The sequence below is a fragment of the Notechis scutatus genome, chromosome 2 (genome assembly GCF_049901735.1).
Source record: "Notechis scutatus isolate UNSWTSFEM ecotype Mainland chromosome 2, rNotScu1.2, whole genome shotgun sequence".
Classification (NCBI taxonomy): Eukaryota; Metazoa; Chordata; class Lepidosauria; order Squamata; family Elapidae; genus Notechis; species Notechis scutatus.
Window position 1 is genome coordinate 129,888,105 of NC_142010.1, and position 23,570 is coordinate 129,911,674.

At 38.7% G+C, this 23,570-nt stretch overlaps 1 protein-coding gene across 6 annotated transcripts in view; it reads left to right on the forward strand.

Moving 5' to 3' along the window:
* Positions 1-23,570, forward strand: part of MMD (monocyte to macrophage differentiation associated) — a 38,398-nt gene that overhangs the window by 6,921 nt on the left and 7,907 nt on the right. For 3 of the 6 annotated variants that reach the window (XM_087956196.1, XM_087956197.1, XM_026680780.2), the window contains 2 exons: positions 18,975-19,056; positions 21,130-21,290. In XM_087956196.1, coding sequence (XP_087812322.1) covers positions 18,979-19,056; positions 21,130-21,290 — 239 coding nt within the window. In that variant the 5' untranslated portion in view covers positions 18,975-18,978. Of the gene's footprint in view, positions 1-6,136; positions 6,472-6,519; positions 6,962-18,974; positions 19,057-21,129; positions 21,291-23,570 lie in introns of those variants that run through there. The other 3 variants (XM_026680784.2, XM_087956195.1, XM_026680782.2) reach the window with 3 other exon arrangements.

The following is a 23,570-nucleotide window of genomic DNA, read 5'->3' on the forward strand; positions in this document are numbered from 1 at the left end:
CTCGATTATTTTTGCCGGGACCCAGGTTTCCCCTCCTGTATAGTTACATGCATACACCATGTTGTCTGGCGTGAATGTTCTGCACTTCCCTGTGGTGTCTAAAGGGGTTTCATTAGTATAATCTGGATGAATCCTGTCTAGGGTGGTTCATAACTTTCTATTCATGAGCATTTCTCCTGGACTCCTGTTTGTTGCTGCACTTGGCATTATGTGTTGGGTTAGTAATAATTTGTCTATCTTTTCCTGCCAATCACCAGGGCACAATGTCGTTAGGAAATCCTTTGTTGTTCGAACCATTCTCTCCGATTGGTCGTTTGCTGCCGGATGAGCAGGCACCGATAGGGCATGTCAGATCCCTAAACGGGCAAGGAAACTTTCGAAATGTTGTGCTGTGAGTTGTGGGCCATTGTCCGAAACCAGCACATTGGGTAGCCTGTGGGTAGCAAATATTTTCAATGGGGCTTTGATCATTGCCTCTGTTGTTGTGGAGTTCATAATGACCACCTCCAACCATTTGGAGTAGACCACAATTAGGAACATTTGTCCTTGATAGGGTCCAGCAAAATCTATGTGTATGCGCCCCCATGGTTTTGTAGGCTTTTCCCACTTAAGGGGAGGGTGCTGCAGGAGGGGCCTGTCAGAATACCTGACAAGATGAGCACGTGGCAACCCAAGTTTCAATGTCTTTGTCTATGCCCGGCCACCAGATGTAACTCCTCGCTAGGGCCTTCCTATTCACTATTCCTGGGTGCCCCTCATGTAATGATCCCAAGATTCTTTCCCGTAATGGATTCGGCACCACCACTCTTTCTCCCCACAGCAAACATATCCCCTTAATGCTGATAGTTCCAATTGTTTGTCTTTGAATGGTTTGAATGGTTCCCGCTCCAAGTTATCCAGCCATCCCCGCCATACTCAGTTCAAAACTCGTGCCAAGGCTTTGTCTTTTGCAGTGAGCCTCGTGATGTCTGCTGCCATCACCAAATTTGGCTCGAAATGTTCTACGAGAAATACGGCAGGCGCGGGGGCAGGGTCCTCCAATAGATCTGGTAGGCAGCATCAGCTGAGTGCATCGGCATGCAGAATGCTCTTTCCAGGTATGTGCAGCAGGCGGTAGTTATACGCTGCTAGGAAAACTGTCCATCTTAGCATTCCTGGCGATAAAATGTTTGGTGAGGGTTTGTCCCCCGAAAATACGCCTAGTAGCGGCTTGTGGTCAGTGATCAATTCAAAGTGTCTGCCTTATAGGTATTCATGAAAATGTTTAACCCCGGCTACGGCAGTGAGGGCTTCCTTGTCTATTTGGCCGTAGTTTCTTTCAGCTTTTGACAAAGTTTTGGAATAAAATGCTATAGGGGCTTCCTTTCCACTTGGAAGTCTATGGCTCAGGACTGCCATGATGCTGTATTGAGATGCATCGCATGTTAATCATAGCGGCAAGGTCTCACTATACTGCATTAAAACTGTGTCCGAGGTTAAAATGTTTTTTATCTCCAAATGCGGTGTTTTCAGGGGGTCCCCATTTCCAAGTTGTATTTTTATCCAACAGTCTATGCCAGTGATCCCCAACCTTTTTACGCCGCGGCCTGGTATCCCCAACCTTTTTATGGCGCGACCGGTACGACATCAGCTGGCGCCGCCATCTTGTTTTGATGAAAAGTGCTTCCGGTGAGCTTTCACCCGGAAAAGCTCACCGGAAGCACTTTTTCATCAAAACAAGATGGCGGCACCCAGCAAGCCAGCGGCCCAGTAGGACTTGTTCCACGGACTGGTACCGGTCCGCAGACCGGTGGTTGGGGACCCCTGGTCTATGCAGCACTTCTGCTAAGGTCGCCTTCTGTGGTAAGAATATATTATAAAAGTTTAATAATCCCAAAAACGCTTGGAGTTCCCCCTTATTCTTTGGGGTAGGGGCTTCCTTAATTGCTTGCAGTTTCTTATTGGCGAGTCAAATGCCTGACCCATCAATTTGAAAACCTAAGAATACTACGCTTGGGACTGCAATGTGACTTTACTCCTTTTTTATTTTGAGTCCCGCTTCTTGGAATCTTTCTAAAACTTTCCAGACCCTGCCCATTAGTTGGGGCTTGTCTTCGGCCAAGATTATTACATTGTCAAAATATGGAACTACCCCCGGCAGACCTTGTAGCAGTCTTTCCATTATGCTCTGGAAGAGGCCGGGAGCTTGCTAACCCCAAATTGTAGCCGGTTGCAGCTAAACATGCCTTTATGGGTTACGATCGTTTGGGCTTCTGCGGTGGCTGCATCCACAGGAAATTGTTGATATGCCTGTGCTAGGTCTAGCTTAGCAAAAATTCTGCCCCAGCTCAACAAATATAGCAGGTGCTGGACAACTGGCACTGGATATGCACTCTGTTGTAGGGCACGGTTGAGGGTACTTCGGTAGTCCACACAGATTCTGATAGACCCATCGGGTTTCACGGGGTCACTATAGGTGTCTCCCACTTTGTGTGGTCTACCAGCTCAAGAATGCCTTGAGCTACCAGTTTATTTAATTGCTCTTCAACGTTTGGATGCAGAGCAAATGGGACTCTCCAGGACTTGAGACGGATAGAGGCTATGTTGGGGTCTAGGCTAAAATTTATTGGGTTCCCCTTATACTTGCCCAATTTGCTGCTAAAAATGTCCCGGAATTCTTTTTCTAACACATTCAAATCTTCTCTGCCGCCTGCTCCAATTATCGTTGTTGCATAGATACCAGCGAGGCTGATTTGTAGCGGCGCAAACCACTCTCTCTCTAGGAGGCTGGGTAGGTCCCGGTCCACGATAGTCAGCAGTAGGGATCCTTTAAACTCCCCGTATTCCACATGGCAGACCTTCTTCCCCAGGACTGGTATTTTGTAGCCCTGGTAGTCCTTTAATATTATTCGTTGTGGTTGGAGTTGATTTCGGCGGATCGCGGGGTTGATTTTCTGGAGTGCTGCTCAGGATATCATTGATATATATGATCCTGAGTCCACTTCCATCAGCCACATCTTTCCATCAATCTTCACTTCTGTGAGGAATTTGTCGCTTTCCATAGTACCTGTGTGTGCTACACACAGATTGTAGCCACCTATTGTGTGGTGTTTCTTCTTCCCAGCCGCCATCTTGTCTTTTAAATTTCGTGCCAAACATCTTCCGGCTCTTGTAATGTTTGTTCGGGGAGTATGTTCTTCGGCTTGGTGTGTCAGCCAATTGGCTGGCTCTGCAGGCGTCCACGATGTGGCCTTTTCTCTCGCATCGCCTGCAGATCGCTTCTTTAAAACGGCAGGGGGAGCAAGAGTGGTTTCCCCAGCAGCCTCCACATGGTTTGCTCCCCTTTCCGTTTTCGGATTTACTAGTTCTTACCTGATGAACATCCTCCTTTTCACTGTCACTGCTTTCGGAGCTGGATGGACTATGCAAGGTCCTTCTTGCTACTTAGGTGGCGTGGACCTTGCCATGTCCTTTGACTCAGGTGGCTGAGGATTCAGAGGTTTTGGCTGCTTTTGCTTCTTCCAGCGCCTGTTTGAAGGAGATGTCCTCTCAAGCGAACAGTCTCTTCTGCAGTGTTAAATCTCTAAGTCCAAGGACTAAACAATCCCAGATCATTTCTTCAGTGTTCGAGAACTTGCAATTTTTTGACAATTTCCTTAATGCAGCTACGAAATCACTTATACTTTCCCCTTCTTTTTGGATTCAGGTACAGAAGTCATTTCGGTTTGCCATGTACGATGGGGTAGGGTCAAAATGCCCCTTCAATGCCCGTTGCAGTTCGTCCCAGGAGACATTTTCCAAATATTCTGCAACGAGAGCTTCTGCCAGTTCATAGAGTTCTGAATCAAAATAGGTCAAGAAGTATGCCTTCTTCTTTTCGTCAGATTCTGTTTTCATCCCATTCATCACCAAACTCTGGTTGAATCTTCCCATGTACGAAGACCACTTCTCTTTGTCTGGGTCAAATGGGATGGATAGGGGTCGATGGGCCATGTTGGTTCGCTGTCGGTCTGAACGGTCAGCTGGAAAATGGCCATGGTGCCCACGAGGTCCTTTGTCTTCCTTGGGATCCCACCTTCATCACCAGTGTTAGATAGGTGTAGCAAGGAAGGAACGGACCAGCAGTGTAGAGAACTCTTTATTTCAAAAGGGTTAAAAAAGCAACAATTGCGGCCAGCGCTGGCTTTTTGTAGTCGGCGCTGTCCAATACTTCAGCCACTGACAGATCACCGATATTCCCACCAGTGGCTGAAACCAATAAGTGGAGTCTGACATCAGACTCCACTTTGCATCTGACGTGGATGACATGGTATATGTAGATATAACGTCATGCATATTTAACACTTTTCATAGCTTGCTTTGGTGTGTTATAGTAGGTTGAGTCATCAGGTACTTTTTGATAAAGTTGCAGAAATATCATTGTGTTGGAAAATATTATATATTAGCATTCTGATATGTAAGATGTTGCCAGTCCGTTTCTTTTTTTCTGGTGTTCCTAGTTGCTGCACTGTTTGTAATCATCTGAATAAGTTGTTACATAGCTCTTCTGGTGGAAAGCTGGGTTGTTACTTTGGTAATAGATCACTCGGTTAGTATGGATTTTCCATTGAGTTTCCAATGTGCCAAAATTTCCTATTCAGATGAGCCAATCTAGGAAGAGTAGTATGTATGTTTTCTTCTTCCCTCATGAATTTTATTCATTTGAAGATATTGTTGATTGTTTCATGCATCTTCTCCAGTTATTCCTTTTTTATTATGATAGTGTTATCTACATAACAGATGTATATTTTTCTGTGTACATGGAGAAGTCCCAGTTTCTAGATGCTGCATAGTCTCTGCAACGAGTCCTGAGTGCTGATCCCTTGGGCGTTTCTCTGATTTGTTGCTATATTTGCCTTTCAAACTGAAAATAGATAATGAGGCGGAGATTGATTCTAGATATTTTTATATTAGTGCATTTAGCTAGGTTAGGCATGTTGTGAATATGGCTACCATCATTTTTTTTTTTGCTAGATCTAGATCTATGGATATAAAGAGTGCTGTGATATTTAATGAAACCAGTTTTATCTTCCATTTTTAAGTCTTTAATTTTCTGGAGACACTGTGGTGAACAGTTGATAGAATATTTGCTCCCTATTGTGAAATATCCACGCTCATTTTTTATTTTTTTTGTGGGTTCTCTGGCTATGTGGTATGTTGGGGTCCCTTGTAATATAATTGGATGAAGAAATCGTCAGGCTTGTGTATTTTTAGTATTCATAAAAGCATGGGAGGATGGGTCCACTGTTTTTCATCCACTGCTGTTCTTTTGTGCTTTATATTTTAAAAGATCGTTATTCATATTTTAAAACAAATAGGTATGGTAAATTAAATTCAGAACACAAAAATTTCGGAAATTACAGAGTACCCCAGAGCGTATTACTGCAGTTAAAGCAGTAGCTGTTTCTTTTAATAGCGAGAAGCAGGTTCATACAAAATGCTCATATACAGGGCACCTAGGACAGATATGAGTGAATGATTCTACTTGTCTCTGACTTGGTCAATTTCAAATAGAAACACTGAGCCAGACTCAAAAGTGTTAATAGTGATGAGAGTTGACCTGGAACTGTGAAAATACAGACGCAGAGCTATCCACTGGATGATGTAGGGCAGTGATGGTTAACCTTTTCAGCACTGAGTGCCCAAAGTGCACATCACCAAAATGTAATATGCATGCACCTTCCGCGCATGCACGTCCCCAGTGCATGTGTGCGTCCCCATGCATGCCTCCCACGCATGCACCCTATTCCCCCCCACATGTCCCGCCCCCCATGCATGCGCAGCAGAGACCCAAAGACTCCTAAAGTGGGAGGCACATACACAGCAGTGCCATAGGTTCACCATCACGGATGTAGGAGTCAGTCTCAGTGCAATTTACCTCACTGGGTAGAGTTGAGGAGGGGAATTTGGGAAGAGGAATTGCTAAGCACAATGTTTGGAGGACAGGAGAGTCATAAATGAAATAAAAGCAATATTTTCCTAGCCAGATGAGACCAGAGCAACAGATCGTGCAGAGATGCAGCAGGCCATCTCCTTCACGGATGGATCATTAAACTTTCAGCGAAGCATCCCTTCGTGTTTGTTTTTGGTTTGTTTGTTTTAAGCAAGCAGCTTCCTCTCTGGGAATGACCAAGGGGTGTGTGTGGATTTTGAAGCTCTAGCAAATCATTTTGCTATGAAAAGGGAGCCCCACAGCAGACGCGCCTCCGGCGAGCACACTTTAAATCGTGCGCCGTTTTGGACGACCAGGCGGAGGTGGCTCGTTACCCCCTGCCGTAGGGTCTGGAGCCGAGCAACGCCACGCAACCAGCCCTCCGGCAGCCATTCGCTAGGCCACGACGCCTCCCCCGTATCTGGAAGCGACTCTCCCTTCCAAAGAGGTGGCGGAGCGGGAAAGATGAGTAGCTCCCGCAACCCACGCCTCGCCGCCTTCCCCTCGCCGCCGAGGGAAAAGTGAGCCGCGCGCGCCATCAACGGGTCTCTCACGTCGCCCGGCTTCCCGGCGGGGGGTGGGGGGTAGGGCACGTGCGCGAGCTTGACTCCCGGCTCTTTCCTTCTCGCGCCCCTTCCCAGCCTATTGTTCTGCCGCCGCTTCCTTCCCCCCGTTCTCGCCTTTTCCCCCCCCCCGCCCTCGGAGGTGGGCGGGGTTTTCCCCGGCCTTCGACTGACACTTCGGGGACGGGCCGGAGCCGGTTGAAAACGGGAGCCTGAAGCCGGCGGGACAGAATTGGCGGCGTCGCTCCTGCTCCTGTTACTGGAGGCAGCTTTGGGCCTGCTGTGCGGCGCTTCGGCTGCCTCGGCGCGGGCTGGCAAGCCAATGAGGGCCCGGACTCCGGCCCTTGCTGCCTCAGGAGCTGCCGGGAGCCCCCCGTGCCGACCGCCGGCCCGAATAAGGGCGGGTTGACTGGCCCCCCATGCGGCGGCTCCAGGAGAAGTTCAGGAGGTGAGGCGCGGCGGAGGCTTATCGGGGGCGGAGGGGACTCCGTTATAAGGCTTAAGGGTTGGCGGCGGATTTCCCTCCTCTGCCTACCGTAGGAGGAAGGTAGAACCCCCCCCCCTTTAATGGGTGTGTGTTCGCCATCCGATGCTTTTATATATAAATAAATTTTATTAAATTTACAATTAAAAACATATCGACATTACATACACAAAAGGGAAACAAAAAACAAAAAAAGAGCACTCGGTCTTACGAACCGGAAAGAGAAGAGAAGAAGAGATGTAAAAGAAAGAAAGAAACAAAGAAAGAGAAAGAGAGAGAAAAAAGGATACGTTTAAAAACAGACAATATCCTTTTTGACAGTCTGCAAGATCCAATTCTCCTACCTTAATTTGAATACACACATCTTATTGATATCTATGCTTAAATTACCCATTGTCCATTAAGCAGTTTATCTCTGGACTAACCAATTATACCAAGAGTTCCAATTATCGTAAAATGTTGAAGACTCTTTGTTTTTAAGTGCTATAGTTAATTTATCCATTTCTGTACAATCACATATTTTCTGGATGACCATTGGTTTTTCCAGTGTTGGAAATCACCCTATACACCTACAGAACAAATGGTCAGCCATCCGATGCTTTTAATCGGGGAGATTCTGCCTCGTTCCCGTGGCCGGATCTTATTTTTTACCGTTCACCCCCGTGGGGAACAAAGACCTCTTTAAAAAAAAAAACCGGTTCCGTTTTTTAAAACCACACGTGTCTTTTCGTCCTCCCTTCTCCAGTTGTCCGCATTCCGTGGAGCTAACGACTGAAACGTGGGCTCCGCTATCCCCACTCCCCCCCGGTTTTGTGGCATGGCTTCGGGGGATTTTAATTTGCTATTTTTGGGTTGGGGAGGGAGTAGGGTAGGAGAGAGAATATCAGCATACAACTTAATTTGAGTTAAGCTCAAATTGCTGCGGGGTAGTCGTGTCCAGGGGACCACGTGAAAATAGATTCGGGGCGAGAGTCATTAATCGAGATTAATTAAAGCAGAACACAAATGATGTCGATGTGGTTCTGGGTGTGCTGTGTATCTCATTCAGGCATATGTGTAAACCGTTGCCTCTTTTTCTAAAGACTGGAAACCTATAAAAGGGCTGTGGTCTTGATTTGCTGCCAGGGGGCTTTTTTTTTTTTTTTTACACAAGTGCTTATGGATTTAATCTCTAGCACTCAATTTTGAATGCAATGCCACGAAGGTAGTTTTTCTAAAGACATTCAATGTCTGTATACATCTCAGTACAAGTGGAATTTGCGAGATACTGATGGAATTATAGCAGGAAGATGGGAAGAGAGATATATTACTTGAGGATGAGTTTCCATCAAGTGATGTAGAAAAATCTACATAGAGTAATTGTAAAGCTATATTTGGGGATGGTGAACTTTTTCAACTGATTTTTTTTTCCAGGTGAGATTTATTTTGGCTTACAAGCATGGGTTTTTATCAGTAAGCTAATTTTTGCTTATAATACTAGTCCTTTGTAATATCTTGGATGGGATACAGGCCTTTTGCTTAAGAGTTTACAAAATGGTGCATATGACATCTTGTGTATGATACCATTAATTTTGTTTTTGCAGGTAAGTTCATAATTTACTCCACTGTCAAAAACAAAATCAAGAGTGGGAATTTTTGTTTGTGTATCTGATTTTGGAAGTGTTTTTTTGAAATACAGAGAAAAATTGAAAGAGTATATGCAAATTACTTCTGTTTTAATACACTTAACAAGACATTAATTTAATCTAAGCTAATAGTTTATAGGCACATCTCCCATCACTTTTTTTCTACATATTTTACCTTATTTTTTTTCTTACACCATCTTGAATTACCTATTTATATTCTCTGACATTCTTCCTGTAAATACAGCTATTTGTTTGAGGAATGTAAACATTTCTGGCCTGAGTTTTCGCAGAAGGGCATCTGAAATTCAAATTCTTGGATTCCTTTCTCTTCCTTGTTCTTCCCTTCTTTGTTCTTGTCCTTTCTTCTTCTGATGCATCATTTAATTTTGTGATTTCTTCTCTTCCACTATAACTCCAAGTGAGAGAAAGGGGGATTATTTCTATAAACCACCTATAGTTACTGTGAGCAGGCATGTACATTTCCTTAATAAATAAAAAACTGAATCTGTACATTCTTTGAAACTGACAATTGAGACAGCTGAAGTCACAGGGAATGTGAGCATTTGATATTGAATATACTTGAGGCTGACAGTTTCTTAAATTTCTACATATATGAAAAAGTGGCTATTATCTCTGCTGCTTGAGAAAAATTGGATAGACATCTGCTTATGGATGAGAGTACAGTAGACATGATTATAGTGCTTTTCTTTCAGAAAGGAAATAGATCATAGTTGAAGTTTTTCATCTTCTAGTAATAGGTGAAAGTTCATATATCCGGTGTTTGTCTTGTTCATCTAACTTCAACTACATTTCTCTTTCATGTGTAGCATATTAGAAAGCTTTTCCATTTCCCCCCTTTTCTATTTTTCAGAATCATCCATGTAGTTGTGGGACAGATTCATCAGTTTGGGGGGCAAAGGAAGGATTAAAATCAGTTTGGGAATAATATACTAAAGCAGGGGTGTGAAACTGGTGGCCCGTGGGCCGGATGCGTCACACGCAGGCCATGCCCACCCCAGCTCCGTGAAGGGAAAAAAAGTAACAAAACATGTGATGGCAACATGTCGCTGCGAGTTTGACACCCGTTCATTAATGTAATATGGAAAATATTGTGTGTTAATAGAACCTGCAAAAATGAGTCAAATATGTATTAGGTCAGAAACAATAGTGCTAAAATAATAATGCAAATGTTTGATCTTGTTTTAAACAATATGTCAAACAATATGAATGGTTTAATTTGAAGCATGACTAGACCTGTCTTTACATATGGTCCAACTCTACATGGCAACACATGCCTTTATTATTCACATTGGATATGCTGAAGAATTGGCTTTCTTCTTCCTCTTTTATAATCATTTTTACTTTGAAAAAGATCTGAAATGTTTTTTTTACTTTTTCACATGAGTCAAGAACAGTTATTTAGCAGCAAGTTTTTACACAGTTAAAATAGACAGCTAAAGGAGAGAGATGATGAGAGTAGAACCTTGTAGGTTTTGGATCCATCCTTTAATTAAGGGGAACTCCTTAGGTCAAACTGTAGCAGGTAGCAGTACTTGCCAACTTTAGCTGAACTAGAAAACTGGATATACAGTCTAGTTTAGTACTTGGATGAGACCATCTGGGATTTGCAGAAGTGAAAGATAAAGGGGGGTGGGGGGCGTGGAAATCACCCAAAAGGGTAGTGACAGTTTTTGTATTACAGTATTGCCAAGAAAACAATATAGGAGTGTTATGAAATCTGTGAGAGTCAGTCTTGAAAGAGATTTTACCTTTAGCTTTGTTACATCAAAATGACCAAAACATTTCCAGGTAATTCAGCTCCATATTTTTAAACCAAAATGGAGCAATGTTTTTAATTGTGATATGAAGTTTCATCAACCTTATAATTTTGAACACACCAACCATGATTGTAACCATTGATTTTTTTTAAATCTTATTTCATTTTGAAAATAAATATGAATGAACCTGATTACAAAAGTCCCTTTTTTAAAGATCTGGTTTGAATATCAGAGAGCAATTACCAGTTTTCCAGTCCCTATCTCTTATCACTGAAGAGACTTGTAGCTCAGTTAATTGTCTGGATTGTTTCATACCAGCAAGACGGTGAGGTGAAGTACAACTTGTATTGCAAAAACTGTTATCTTAATTATCCCAAGATGTGCATTTGTTTGTGCCTTTGAATCAAACTTGACTCTTGGGCCACATTAAAAGCCAGCAAGCTTTGAGTTCTAATTTTGGTTTAGGCACAGAAGCTGGCTGAATGACTTACAGTGAATGACTTACAGTGACTGGTCACTGAATGGCAGTGACCAGTCACTGTAAGTCAACTCTAGGAAGAAAACAATGGCAAACTACTTCCAACATTGTAGCCAAGAAAATTGTTTGGATTGTCTCTCAAGTTACCAATAAATATTAAGAGAACAAGACTAGAATATGATATATGTTCTTTTTTAATTCCTCTCAGATTTATCCTTTAAAATCTAAGCATCATTGATCTGCATGTTTATCAGTTTAAGAGTCATTTGAATCATTTTTTTAAAAACCCTGATTTCTGCTCTTAAGATAATTCAAGTCTGTAGAATGAGTTTTTAGTCATTTTAATAATCATACACAAGTTGGACCCAATTGGGCCTCACAACATTGTAGATGTGCTAGTAAGTGCATTTTTAAGCTTTCAAAAAGAATTAATTGAATACAGAAATTTAATAAATTGGAGATAATCATGTGCTAATAAGATTCCCTATTACACATAGCCTAAAGATAACATTACTTTTTTAAAAAGCTTTTATTAAACTCACTTTTGGTTTGCCCTTTCTCTCTCTCTCTCTCCTCTCCCTCCCTCCCATCTCCCCCGCGCCCCCCACTGAAACTTAATAATATTTGGGGAAATGCAATTGCTCACAAAATAGATGCAAAACAATCTTAGGTTAGTTAACAAGAAGAAGGCTAATAAGCTTTGGGGGAATAAACTACTCTATGGCTACTGATAGCTATGGGTCAAGTAGCCTGTATTAAAAAGATTGTTTGAATCTAATTTTGTATAAGATTGCCCCTTAGAGCTATTTTAAGTGGTTACTACCATGTTTCCCTGAAAAGAAGACAGGGTCTTAAATTAATTTTTGCTCCAAAAGACACATTAGGGCTTATTTTCGGGTTAGATCTTATTTTATAAATAACAGTTATTTATAAATAATTTGCAAGCAAATACATGGGGTTCCATGCTTGTAATTTCATGCATGTAAATTAATGAGAAGCAAGGAACACTTTGTTTCTGTTCTGTAATAACTCAGTATAGCTAAACTTGTGGCTTATTTTTAAGCCAACTCTGCTTTTAAAGGAAGTATTCAAGACATTTTTTGGTGAGAAAAGGGAGGTTGGGAATACCTTATCTCAAATTGGGAAAAAAATCCACATTCCTATTATACCCATAAGCCGCCAGCTTGTCAACCTGCAAGGATTTCTGTTTTTAAACAACCTGAATGTTGTTTAATGCTGTAAATTACTCTACTGTTTAATACTATAATTATTCTACTGTAATGCAAATTACTCCCTGCAGTTTTTTTGGCAATGGTTTTAGAAGTGATTTGCCATTGTCTTCTACCTAGGGCTGTGAGAAAAGAATGGGCTCAAGGTCATTCAGATGGTTTTGTGCCCCATTTCTAGCCTCAAGCCTTTACTACTACACTAGCCCTGCTGAAACTGCGAAGTCTTGCCTGTGCATTTGCCAGGAGCCAAAAGTCTGAAAACACCCCCACTCCAAAAAAAAAAAGAAAGAAAGAAAGAAAAGGAAAAAGAAAGGCAAACTAGAGATTTTCTGCCTACAGAAACTAGAGGCAGTTCGTTTCTCAAGATGTGAGGGAAAACAAATTTCAATACAATATTTGGAAAAAAAAACTATGTTAATATCGGTTTATTTGAATTCTTGAAATACAGAAAAGGGGATTATTATATTACTAAACTTTAAAACTAATTTGGAAAAGTACAATAAAATTGATGCATTCTCAGAATTCAATCTGTTAGAAATGTTAACAATTTGCATTTAAAATTATTTCCTAATTTTACATAAAATTGGTATATAAATATATGTATCCCTTACAAGGAATTTTTAATTGCAAGTCTACAAGGAAATAGTAGTTGCACTTGTACTGTCTCTATAATGAAGCAGAATCTTGCCTCTTTGTGCATCCTACAATACACTATATTTGTCTAATACAGTTATTTAATAATATATAATATAACCCTTAGTGGGTAGAAATAGGGATCTGCAAAACATTTTTGAAGTATTTTAAGCTTGAAATGAGCTGTTCCAACTTTTATCATCTGTATTCTAGGAGAGAATGTAGAATTAATGAACAATTACAGATACACACTAAAGTTGATAAAAGCATAAAAAATCATTTTTTAATAGCAGGGTTCAGTTTATTTCACCCTTAATACTATATACCTTTGCTTGATAGAAACATGGAAACGTAGAAAACTAATGACAGAAAAATACCCAGTAGTTCATCCAGACTGCCCCTTGAGTGTTTTTGTTTTATTTTTAACATTATTTTTAATTAATGTTTTTGTTTATTCATTAGAATATATGCAAACTGTATGTGATATTACAGATAGTCCTCATTTAGCAAGGACTCATCTTGGTTGGGATCAGTGGCTTGGTTGTTAAGCAGAGTGCTTGCTAAGTGAAACCACAACTGTGCTAAAAACTTCTACTTTCCTTTGCTTTACAGATGTGTGAAGATAGTAAATGTGAGAATTGGTTGTAAAGTCACTTTTTCATCACCATTGTAATTATGAACAGTTGCTGTCTGAGTTAGTTGCTAAATGAGGATTACCTATAATTTTTGTCTTTTAGGAAAAAAAGTAAAACCATTTTATGGAAAAGGTCATAAAGTGAATGATATAGAAAAGGTTTTAGAGGTATTTCAATATAACAGATGCTGAGTCCTGATACAGCATGATTTATGACATCAAGCTAGTTATTCTTTTAAAAAAACAGTATAAAGATACCTTATGGAGAAGATTCACAACAGAAAATAGCAATAAAGCACATGGCTTAAGGAAGCTGATGTAGCTTGGTGCTGAAACATATTGCTAAAAAACCTTGGGATAATTATAAAATCACTGGAGTGTGTGTAGGAATCTGTACAGCCAAATTTCTATTGGCAGGCTCTGGGTGAACTTTTTCCCTAAGAGTGCTAAATCCCTCCACGCAACAGTGCCCAAGATTTATTTACATACCTCCTCCTGACTACTATGGGAAAGCGCCAGGAAGGAAAGCAGCATACTAGTTGTGCACTATTGCTTCAGTTGTGCCATGCTTCAGGTTCCTTCTGGAGTAGTATATTCTACCTCGCCAGCCCTTCTAAAGGAAAGGGAAGATGTTTAATATGCACTCGGAGGATATTCCAAAGAGACACTTAAGACACCCAAGCAGATATACTCCTGCTACCCCACTCACACACTCCCACACACTTTCCCCATGCCAGTTTCTTCACAGTTTCTGTATGGGTCATGCAAATACTGGATAAATTTAATCTTCCTCCCAGTTTTTCATTGGGAAAGTATGCCTTACTTGTCGTGTACAATTGCTGATATTTTCCATATTCATCTCTCTGTCGGTAAACTTCAGGTGTTGATTACTAGTTTTTTTATATTTGCTGCAGAATGATGCCATGCTAAACAGAATTATTGAAATTATTTTATTTGGAGTCATGGTTAGTAAACAAAGCCCTAAGCCTTTCTTCCCCATTTGAAACTTGTAGATTGACTGGTATAGAATGGATTATAAATAGAGCTAGCATCTTTTTTTACAGTGGAGGAAGGTGGGGGGAGATGCTTATTATAGATTACAGTATTATGCTCTGCAGGAAAAATAAATCTTTCAAAATAATACGTAAGGTGTTTTAAAAAATACATAGGAAACAACCATAGGAATTATGAGCCCCTGATTCTCTGCCTCTAATATGAAGCCATCTTTGGAATTTAATGTATTTTCCATGTGCAGAAGAAATTCATTTATGCAAGGAACAGTCTGAAATCCAGCCTGTTATATATCAAATCTATAAACTGTGTAAAGTGGGTATGAAAATTGCAAATTGAGATCAAAAATCCACATGTATAAGGAAAATTAATAATATAAAACCGAACAGAAACTATTCAGCAAAGCTAAATATTGCACTTGTTTTCAAAAGTGTGGAATACATGAACAATAAGCTCTTAAATGGTTTTACCAGTTCAATGTAATAGATTTTGTGTGTGAACACCATTTTCACTATTTTTCTATATGTTCCTCGTTCTTAACTGTTTTTGTGATTCATCCACACATCCCCCTGACTGCAGAATGAATGTTCCAATAGAATAACTGCTTTTTGTGCCATATCGTCCTGATGCTGAGCCCACAGTGAGATACCTTAAATTAATTGTTAGTTGCTTCACTTTTAAACAGTATTTTCCCTCTTCTTTCAACACAATTTTTGCCATGGTTACATGTCATTAATAATGTGGTTCCTGTTACATTCATGGGTGGGATCTATCTAACTCTACTTCATCATTTAGGATTATTGTGCATAGTGACTCCTTTCTTATTGCTGCCTGGAGGGACTGGGGAACTGGGGAGAGATAGACAGGGGAACCTTGCAGCATCTCTGTGGTCGGTCAAGGGACCGTGGAAATGCTGCAATGGCAGTAACGTTGGGTCCACCATACCATCAAACAGTTGCTAAGCGACCAGTCATTAAGAAGGCTGTACTGTACTGTGGCAATATATACTGTAGATTGACAATTGGTGCAGCAGATTTTTGGCCACCAAAATTCTATGATGGCTTAAGTGACAGTATTCTAAGGCGGCTGTACTCGTTACGTGCAGATTGCCTATGAGTGTAGACTTTGTGTGGACAAGTATAATGAAATACAGGATTCATTTATACAAAATACGGTAAGGTTTAAAAAGCATGATGGTTACATAAATATATTTGAAATAAACATATACAGTTGATGTTAAAATCTACAGGCCCCTGTTAAAATGCCAGGTTTTTGAGATGTAAAAAAATCAGACCAAGATGAAATTGCAGCAGAATTTTTCTTCACTTTTAATATAACGTAAAAGCTGTACAATTTAATTAAAAAATAAAATAAAATCTTTTGAGAGAAAAGTAACAGTAAAATGTACAATACTGTGGTTGCATAAATGTGCACATCCCCTTACAAGTAGGGATGTGGCTTTGTTCAGAATTTGGTTAAATTCTGAACAAAGCCACATCCCTACTTATAAGGGGATGTGCACATTTATGCAACCACAGTATTGTACATTTGTATTGTAACTTCTCTCATCCAAACTAATATTAAAAAGTAGTCAGTACACACCTGCCATTAATTAAAGTGACTCTGATTGAGCCCATGTAATGGTTAGCATCAAAGACATCTCATTGTTGGAAGGTGTCAATCAGGAGAAGGATACATAACAATTTCCAAAGCATTGCATATGCCATGCAACACAGTGAAGGTGGTCATCCACAAGTGGAGAAACTATAGTACAACAGTGACATTGGCAAAAACTGGATATCCCTTCCAAATTGATGAAAAAACAAGAAGAAAACTCTCGTCTGAGAGGTTCCCAAGGGGCTTACAGCGACATTAAAGAACCTGCAGGAATTTCTAGCGCAAGTATTGGTTGCATACTACATATGACAACATACTACATATGAAGAATATGATATATTCTTCATATATCTGGGCTGTGGAGTAGGGTGGCAAGATGGAAGCCTTTTCTTACAAAGAACATTCAAGCCCATGTATATTTTGCAAAAAACCTACATCAAGTCTGACAAAAGCATGTGGGAAAATGTGTTAACCTGGTCTAATGAGACCAAAGGCTGAACATTTTGGCCATCATTTCAAAAAATACATCTGACATGATTTCAAAAAGTACATCACCAAAAATACAACTTATTCACAGTGAAATGAGGTGCAGCATTATGCTTGGGGGCTGCTTTTCTTCAGCTGGAGGTGGAACTTTAGTCAAGATCAGGGGTGTCAAACTCAAGGCCTGGGGGCCAGATCCGGCCTGCGGGGTGATTAGATCTGGCCCGCAGGGCCACCCTGGAAACAGCGAAAGACTGGCCGGTGCCTCTGACAGCAAAAACAGAACTCGGGTGGGCTGCATACAGCCCTCTTGAGCTCTGTTTTCATTGGCAGAGGGTTACTTACAGGAGGCCGTTGCAGCAGAAAACAGAGCTCAGGAGCCTGTTTGGCAGAGGGCTTGGGCCACCACAAGCACCCCTGACACGAGTGATGTTGAGCTGACCACACCCACTCTGGGCACCCCCACTCTGGCCCTCCGAGGTAAAATACAATCCTGATGCAGCCTTCAATGAGTTTGACACCCCTGGTCAAGATGGAGGGAATTGTGAACAGTTCCAAATATCAATCTGTTTTGGCACAAAACCTTCAGGCTTCTGCTAACATGCTGAAGATGAAGAGAAATTTCTCCTTTCAATATGACAGCAACCCAAAGCATACCTCCAAATCAACAATAAAATGGCTTCACCAAAATAAGATCAAAATTTTGGAATGGCCCAGCCAGAGTGGGGTGCCTGAAGAGAACTGTCCACAGAAAACGCCCTCCCAATCTGATAGAAGTGAAGTATCTTGGTGGGTTTTTTTTTTACCTCTCAAAAATTTGGCATTTTGACGGGTGTGTAGATATTTTGTATCCACTGTACATACTTGCATTAGGTAAATATATACATAATTGAAATTTAATCTCATAACTATATATTTTCTTTTTATCACCTTTTTAAAGTAATTATGTTTTTTATTTTGATAGTGTATATATTTCTGTCATGATTATCTTTGTATTTTTGTTCCTTTTTCTATTATCACTTTAAAAGCAATCTATATAAATATTAAAGTGTGGCTATGCTCCTAGATTAAAGGTTTGTGGATATAGAATGTATGTATGGAATAAAAAGAAAGTATGTACCTACCTTTTTTTTTACATTTTGAAGAGAAAAGCAATATTTCCAAATGGAAGGCAGAACTATTATGCAGTACTTAAAACAGATTTATGAATTGTCTAACTTACTAAAATTAAATGTTTAGTAATTTAAGAGTTGAATGGCTTTGAACACAATTGGGACTTACAAATATCTCTGTAGCAGAGAGTCTGCAGAAGGCAGATAGTCCTCAAAATATCACCCTAGCACCCTGACAGTGTATTGCTGATTTGGTATTAAATGGCCACATTTCAGTGATATGATTTGGGGAATCATTATTTTGGGGAAGATAGCAACTTTATATGGGTAAGGAAAATAGTTGGAAACAAAATGTGTTTTTTTGTGATTGAACTAGTCTGCTGTGACATTCAGATAATAATTCAGCTGAAATTTGAAAGACTGATTTATATATTCAGAATCTGTATTTTTTTATTTCAAGTTCCAAACAGATTTGATTACTGTAATACTTTATTGAAATTTTATGAAATTCAGACATAGTGAAGGTTGTGATTTGTTTCTCTAAATACAAAGCAAAGCATAATCCCATGCCATTTTGAAAAGGAGTCAGGAAACATTTTATAGTGTTATAGTGATGATATGTTTTGGAGCTTTAGTTATTATTGGAATGAAATTCAGTGTGCACATTAAGGGTTAGTGATAACTCACTTCATCAAAATGCTCTATATTAAGGTTTGGAGCTATGTGTCATAACTTTTTGATAAACATTTTGGTCCTTTTTGCAAGATACTCTCTAATTGAAGCTCTTAATTAGTTAATTGGAAGAAAGCACTAATAAGCAGTTTATTCCAATTGATAAATGAATATATAAAACCCTGATGTAGATTTCTTAATTGTAAGATTTAGAGATGGAGATTTGTTTATTTTTTTAAAAAAGGCATGTATATATATAGCCAGAATCTAGGAAGTGGAATCCTCAAAGAAGATGTGTAGGTTTATTTATCATAATTTCAAAAAAAACATTCTCCCTTATCTACTATGGAAGAGAAATAAGGTGAAGTAACTTTTCCAAATCATGCCTCTATTATCCCAACCTCTTAATATCTTTGTTTCAGGGTGTAGATACCTATTGCCATGGGTTTCTTTCCCAAAAAATAATGTTGCAGTAAAATGGACGTACATTTGATGCTCAATGTTACTTTTAAATTCTAAATGTTTTGTTGTGCCAAGTGTGGAGAAAAGCACTTTTAATGAAATTCTATTTTTTCATTGTAAATGTATTTAATGTTCCGTATCAAAAACATTAAAATATGAATTAATTTAACAATAAATAAATGCATTCTTTACATTCTTGCAATATTAATCTGCATCAGCCTAATATCTTGATTATCTCAACAGATTTATGAATCATCCAGCTCCAGCAAACAGTCGTTATAAACCTACTTGCTATGAGCATGCTGCTAACTGTTACACTCATGCGGTAAGTAAATTTCCTGGAAGTCAATTCTTATGATAGTCCAAATAATTCTGATTCCTGTCTGCCGAATATATTAGTGCATGATCCCATCCATGGATTAAGTTAACCAAGATACAGTGAAAAATGCACCATCTGCAGATAAGCCAATTATGAAAATCAATACATCAAAATATTTTGAGTGTCAGCTTATCTGAAGGTGGCACATTTTTCATCATATTTTGCTTAAAAACACAGGGGTCCATTTAATTGCAAATGGATTAATATGAGAATATGGATGGGTACTTTTAAAAAGTATTGCTATATGTACTCACAGGTAAGCCCATCCATGGATAAACTGAACTCAATTGTGTGTAGGGGTGTGTGTTATGGCACCTAAATTCTTGGCTTATCTGCGAGTGTATACAAAACATTAAATTTAATAGTGTATTGATAATTGATTAGATCAGGGGACCTTTCATTCATTATGCATTACTTTAATTCATTTTTCTGATACAGTACAGGCTACTTGTGTTACTTTGGTTTGTTTTACTGTTTTGGCAATTTATGCTAAAAAGAGGGTTCAACCAAAACCTTATAGATTCTTTTCCGCTGTTTTCCTTCCATGGGACATGAAATTCATTAAATATATTTATTAAATATAGTAAACTAATTCAGTATTATATCAGGCTTTGAGTCCCTCACCCTTTTCTCCCCAAATTATCATGACAGTAAACTGAAATACTAAGATTTTGAGGAACTTGACTGGAAATAATATTTTCCTCCCGTTCCCTTTAGCAAAATGTGTCACAATTATTAAAATGCTAATCAACAAGTAGCCTGCCTCTTATTTGGTCTGTGTCAGCTAAATCATTATTCTGTTATTTCTATATATTTTCCTCTTATTTCAAGTTTTCCTTTTATATTAGGTTGACCAGCAGTCGTAGGTTAGATAGTTAATGTGATAGTTAACATAGTTACAATGGTCTAGTTGAAAAATCTCTGCCCAAAAGTGAAAAAAATATTGGACAAAAATTCACACATGGATGGAAAAAAATGATAAAAAAAGCAACATATAGATTTAAAAACAGAAATACTTCTGTTGGGCATTTTATCGGATAAGTATAACAAGGGGGAATGCATATTTGATTCTACTTGTATTAACTGCAACTAGAATTGTATTTGCACAACAGTGGAAAAGTGAAATGAAGATGAAAATGTGATTTAAAAAATATTAGAATGTGCAGAAATGGATAGACTAACATTTACAATTAAGGGAAAGGAAGAAACTGAATATTTTTTTGACATGGGACTTATTTTATCAGTGGCTAGCTAATAAAAACAGAAGTTAGAAACGTAGATAAAAGAAAAGGACTAATGATATAAGGGAGGTTTATTAAAATGGATAAGCAAATATTGTTATTGTAGAGAAATCTCAAGTAACATGATATATATGGGTTTGTTTAACTGTTTATTTGTCTGGTAAGATTTTTAATTTTTGACTGCAAGGACAATGGTTTCATATAACAATTGTGTTTGTAAACTGGAAGTAAGCGGGCATCTGAAAATAAATAGATGAGTACTGTACGAATTAGCTAGTACCACAATACTGTATAGAAAGTGACATAGCAATTCTGTACCAGCAATTGTTATTCAAGATAATTGAGAGATCTTGAGATTAAACACATGAGGAAATTAGAAACATTGTTCCTCCTTTCCATGATAATGGAAATTAAAAATACGTTTGTTTGTTATATATTAGGATAATATAATTTTGTTTTAAAACCTCACGTATTTTCATTTCATTTGAATCAAAGGGCAGAGGAAAAAAATGACCATCAGGGATTTGACAGCTATCTGAGATAAAATGTCTTCTGGGCCAACCTCCTACGTGCCCAGGAGACCTTGAGAAGATTTCAGACCATTCATTATTTTAAGTAGGGGTGCTTTGTTGTGAGCCAAATGCCTTATTGATGTCAACGTGAAGTATTTGCACAGTAATATGAGGTGAAGAGGGCACATTTATAAGTGGCATAAAATTCAGATGAGATAATGCATTTGTTTTGTTTTGTTTTTGGGTTTGTTTGTTTTTTGGTCTAGTTTCTTATTTTCCCAGCCATTGTTGGTAGTGCCCTCCTTCATCGACTGTCTGAGGATCAGTGGGAAAAGATAACAGCATGGATATATGGAGTTGGTCTATGTGCACTTTTCATCGTTTCAACAGTATTTCATATCATTTCTTGGAAGAAGAGTCATCTAAGGTAGAGATTTCTGGCACTTTCTTCTGACACACTCTAATCTGTTCTGCTTTTTAAGTAAGTCTTTTATGTTATGTTTCAGAGCAAAATAAATTTGTTACAATGGTTGTTCTTCGTACAATTTATCTTTTGTAATTTTAAATATTCCCTGACATCTAGACCACAAAATATCCTGAAAATTAAGCTACCAGGAGCAAATGTTGATTTCATTAGCACTGATCATAGGCTTAGTCCCACTCTTTGCAAGGAATACACTCTTTAAAATATTGACTTACTATATTTCTGAAATCAAATAACCCAAAGACATTTTTTAGTTAGTCCCTCAAAACTCATTAGCAAACGTGGAACTTCAGCGTGAAGAAACTAACTTTACTTCCCTGGAATTATGTCCTCTTGCAACAGTTGCTTATGTAAGAAAACCAAATCTTACCCTCAACATTTGCATCCTCTCTTCTAATTTTGGGAAGGAAACTTTCGCAAGAGTCCTATATAAGTCATCTTCCTGTCTTTTTATTGAATGTTTACTGGTCTCTAAAATACTAAAATGTTGTCCTATCTTTATCTACTTCTAGCTTTTTCTACAGAATAGCTCATTTGGACACATGGGGTCTGATCAAGCACTATTTTTTTTAAATGACAGAAAATCTAAAGCATCTTAAAGCATAAGCATGCTAGCATAAAATAATTAGGGGAGTAAAATAACAAATCATCAGCCTGATCAAAAAACTCACTTCGATTATCTTATTTTTGAAGCACCCAAAACATTCGGAATAGAATATTTTATTGGCCAAGTGTGATTAGACACACTAGGAATTTGTCTCTGGTGCTGAAGCTCTCGGTGTACATGCAAAGCAACAAAATAATGATGATGATGATGATACCAATAAGAGGGAATAGTAGAGTAGATGAGAAAGATAATAATACTACAGCCATAACACGTGGGTAAATATACTTAGATATAAGAAAATACTGTGGGAATTAGGTGTTCAGTAGAGCGATGGCACGAGGGGAAAATTGTCTTTGTATCTAGTTGTTTTGGCATACAGTGCCCTGTAAGTGGTGTCCCGAGGAAAGGAGTTGAAACAGTTTATATCCAGGACTTGAGAGGTCTGTAGTTATTTTGTTCAGCCCCCCTTCTGATCCAGGCAATATACAGGTCCTCTATGGAAGGCAGGCTGGTTGCAATTGTTCTTTCTGAAATTCTAACTATCGTTGGAGTCTGTACCTGCCTTGTTTGGTTGCTGATTCAATAATTCCTCTGGGGCAGTCTGAACTTTCTGAGTTGACGCAGGAGGAACATTCTTTGTTGTGCCTTTTTAATAATGATTCTCTAATGTTAGGTGTCCATTTCAAATTTCAGATTTCAAGTTATATTTTTAAAAGTGCTTTGATGACCACACATCTATTTTAATCAATTAATTAATCCTCTAGTGTATACATGCAATAGAAAGATGGGGGAATTCATGGAACAAATAAAATGTGAATTTTTAGCCTAAAATATACTAGAATGAGAATCAGCTGCATGCTCATCCCTCAACTTGATGTGCAATGGAAGCTCCCCAAATGGGATACTACACTTTCTCTCCAGCAGCCTCCTCATCAGAAGATCAGCAAACTGTCAGGAAGCATAGAGAAAATATAAATGGCTTCCTGGTGCCAAACATTGCTGAAAGGTCAGGAAGCCCTGTTTCTTCCTTCTAGCAATTTTAATAAGTGGGGTGGGAGAGGGAGTAGAGGGGAAGAAAAATTCCTAAAATTAAAGGCATTCTTGCTGCCACTATAAGCCAATTTGCAAGTGGCTGAAGATTTCATTACACACAAGAACAATTTTGGCACTTAGTTTTAATTGTCAAACAAGTTTGATGAATGAAGTCTTTTAATAGAAACCATTTAAACAACGTTAATAAATGATCATATAAATAGACTGCAGTATATATGGTTTGGTCTGTCCCAAATATATATATATATGAAAAACACAAAGTTTTTTTCCTTCTCCAGGTACCAAATTCCTAAGTTGTATTGCAAAGTAAATTCAATAATTCTTTTCTCCAGAATTTAAGCCATAAAATGACTCAGTATTTTTCGTTGTATAATATTTTTGCTAAAATATTTATTAAAAAATAAACCAAACAAAAAAAGCCTTATAGGACAGTTGAGCAAAATATTTGAACTGAAGACTAATATTGCTCAATTTTACATTTCTAAAATACAATAAAAATACAATTTTGGGAAGAAAGCAGAAAAGCACATTTGGATACTGGTTTTGATTTAGATGCTTTGCCT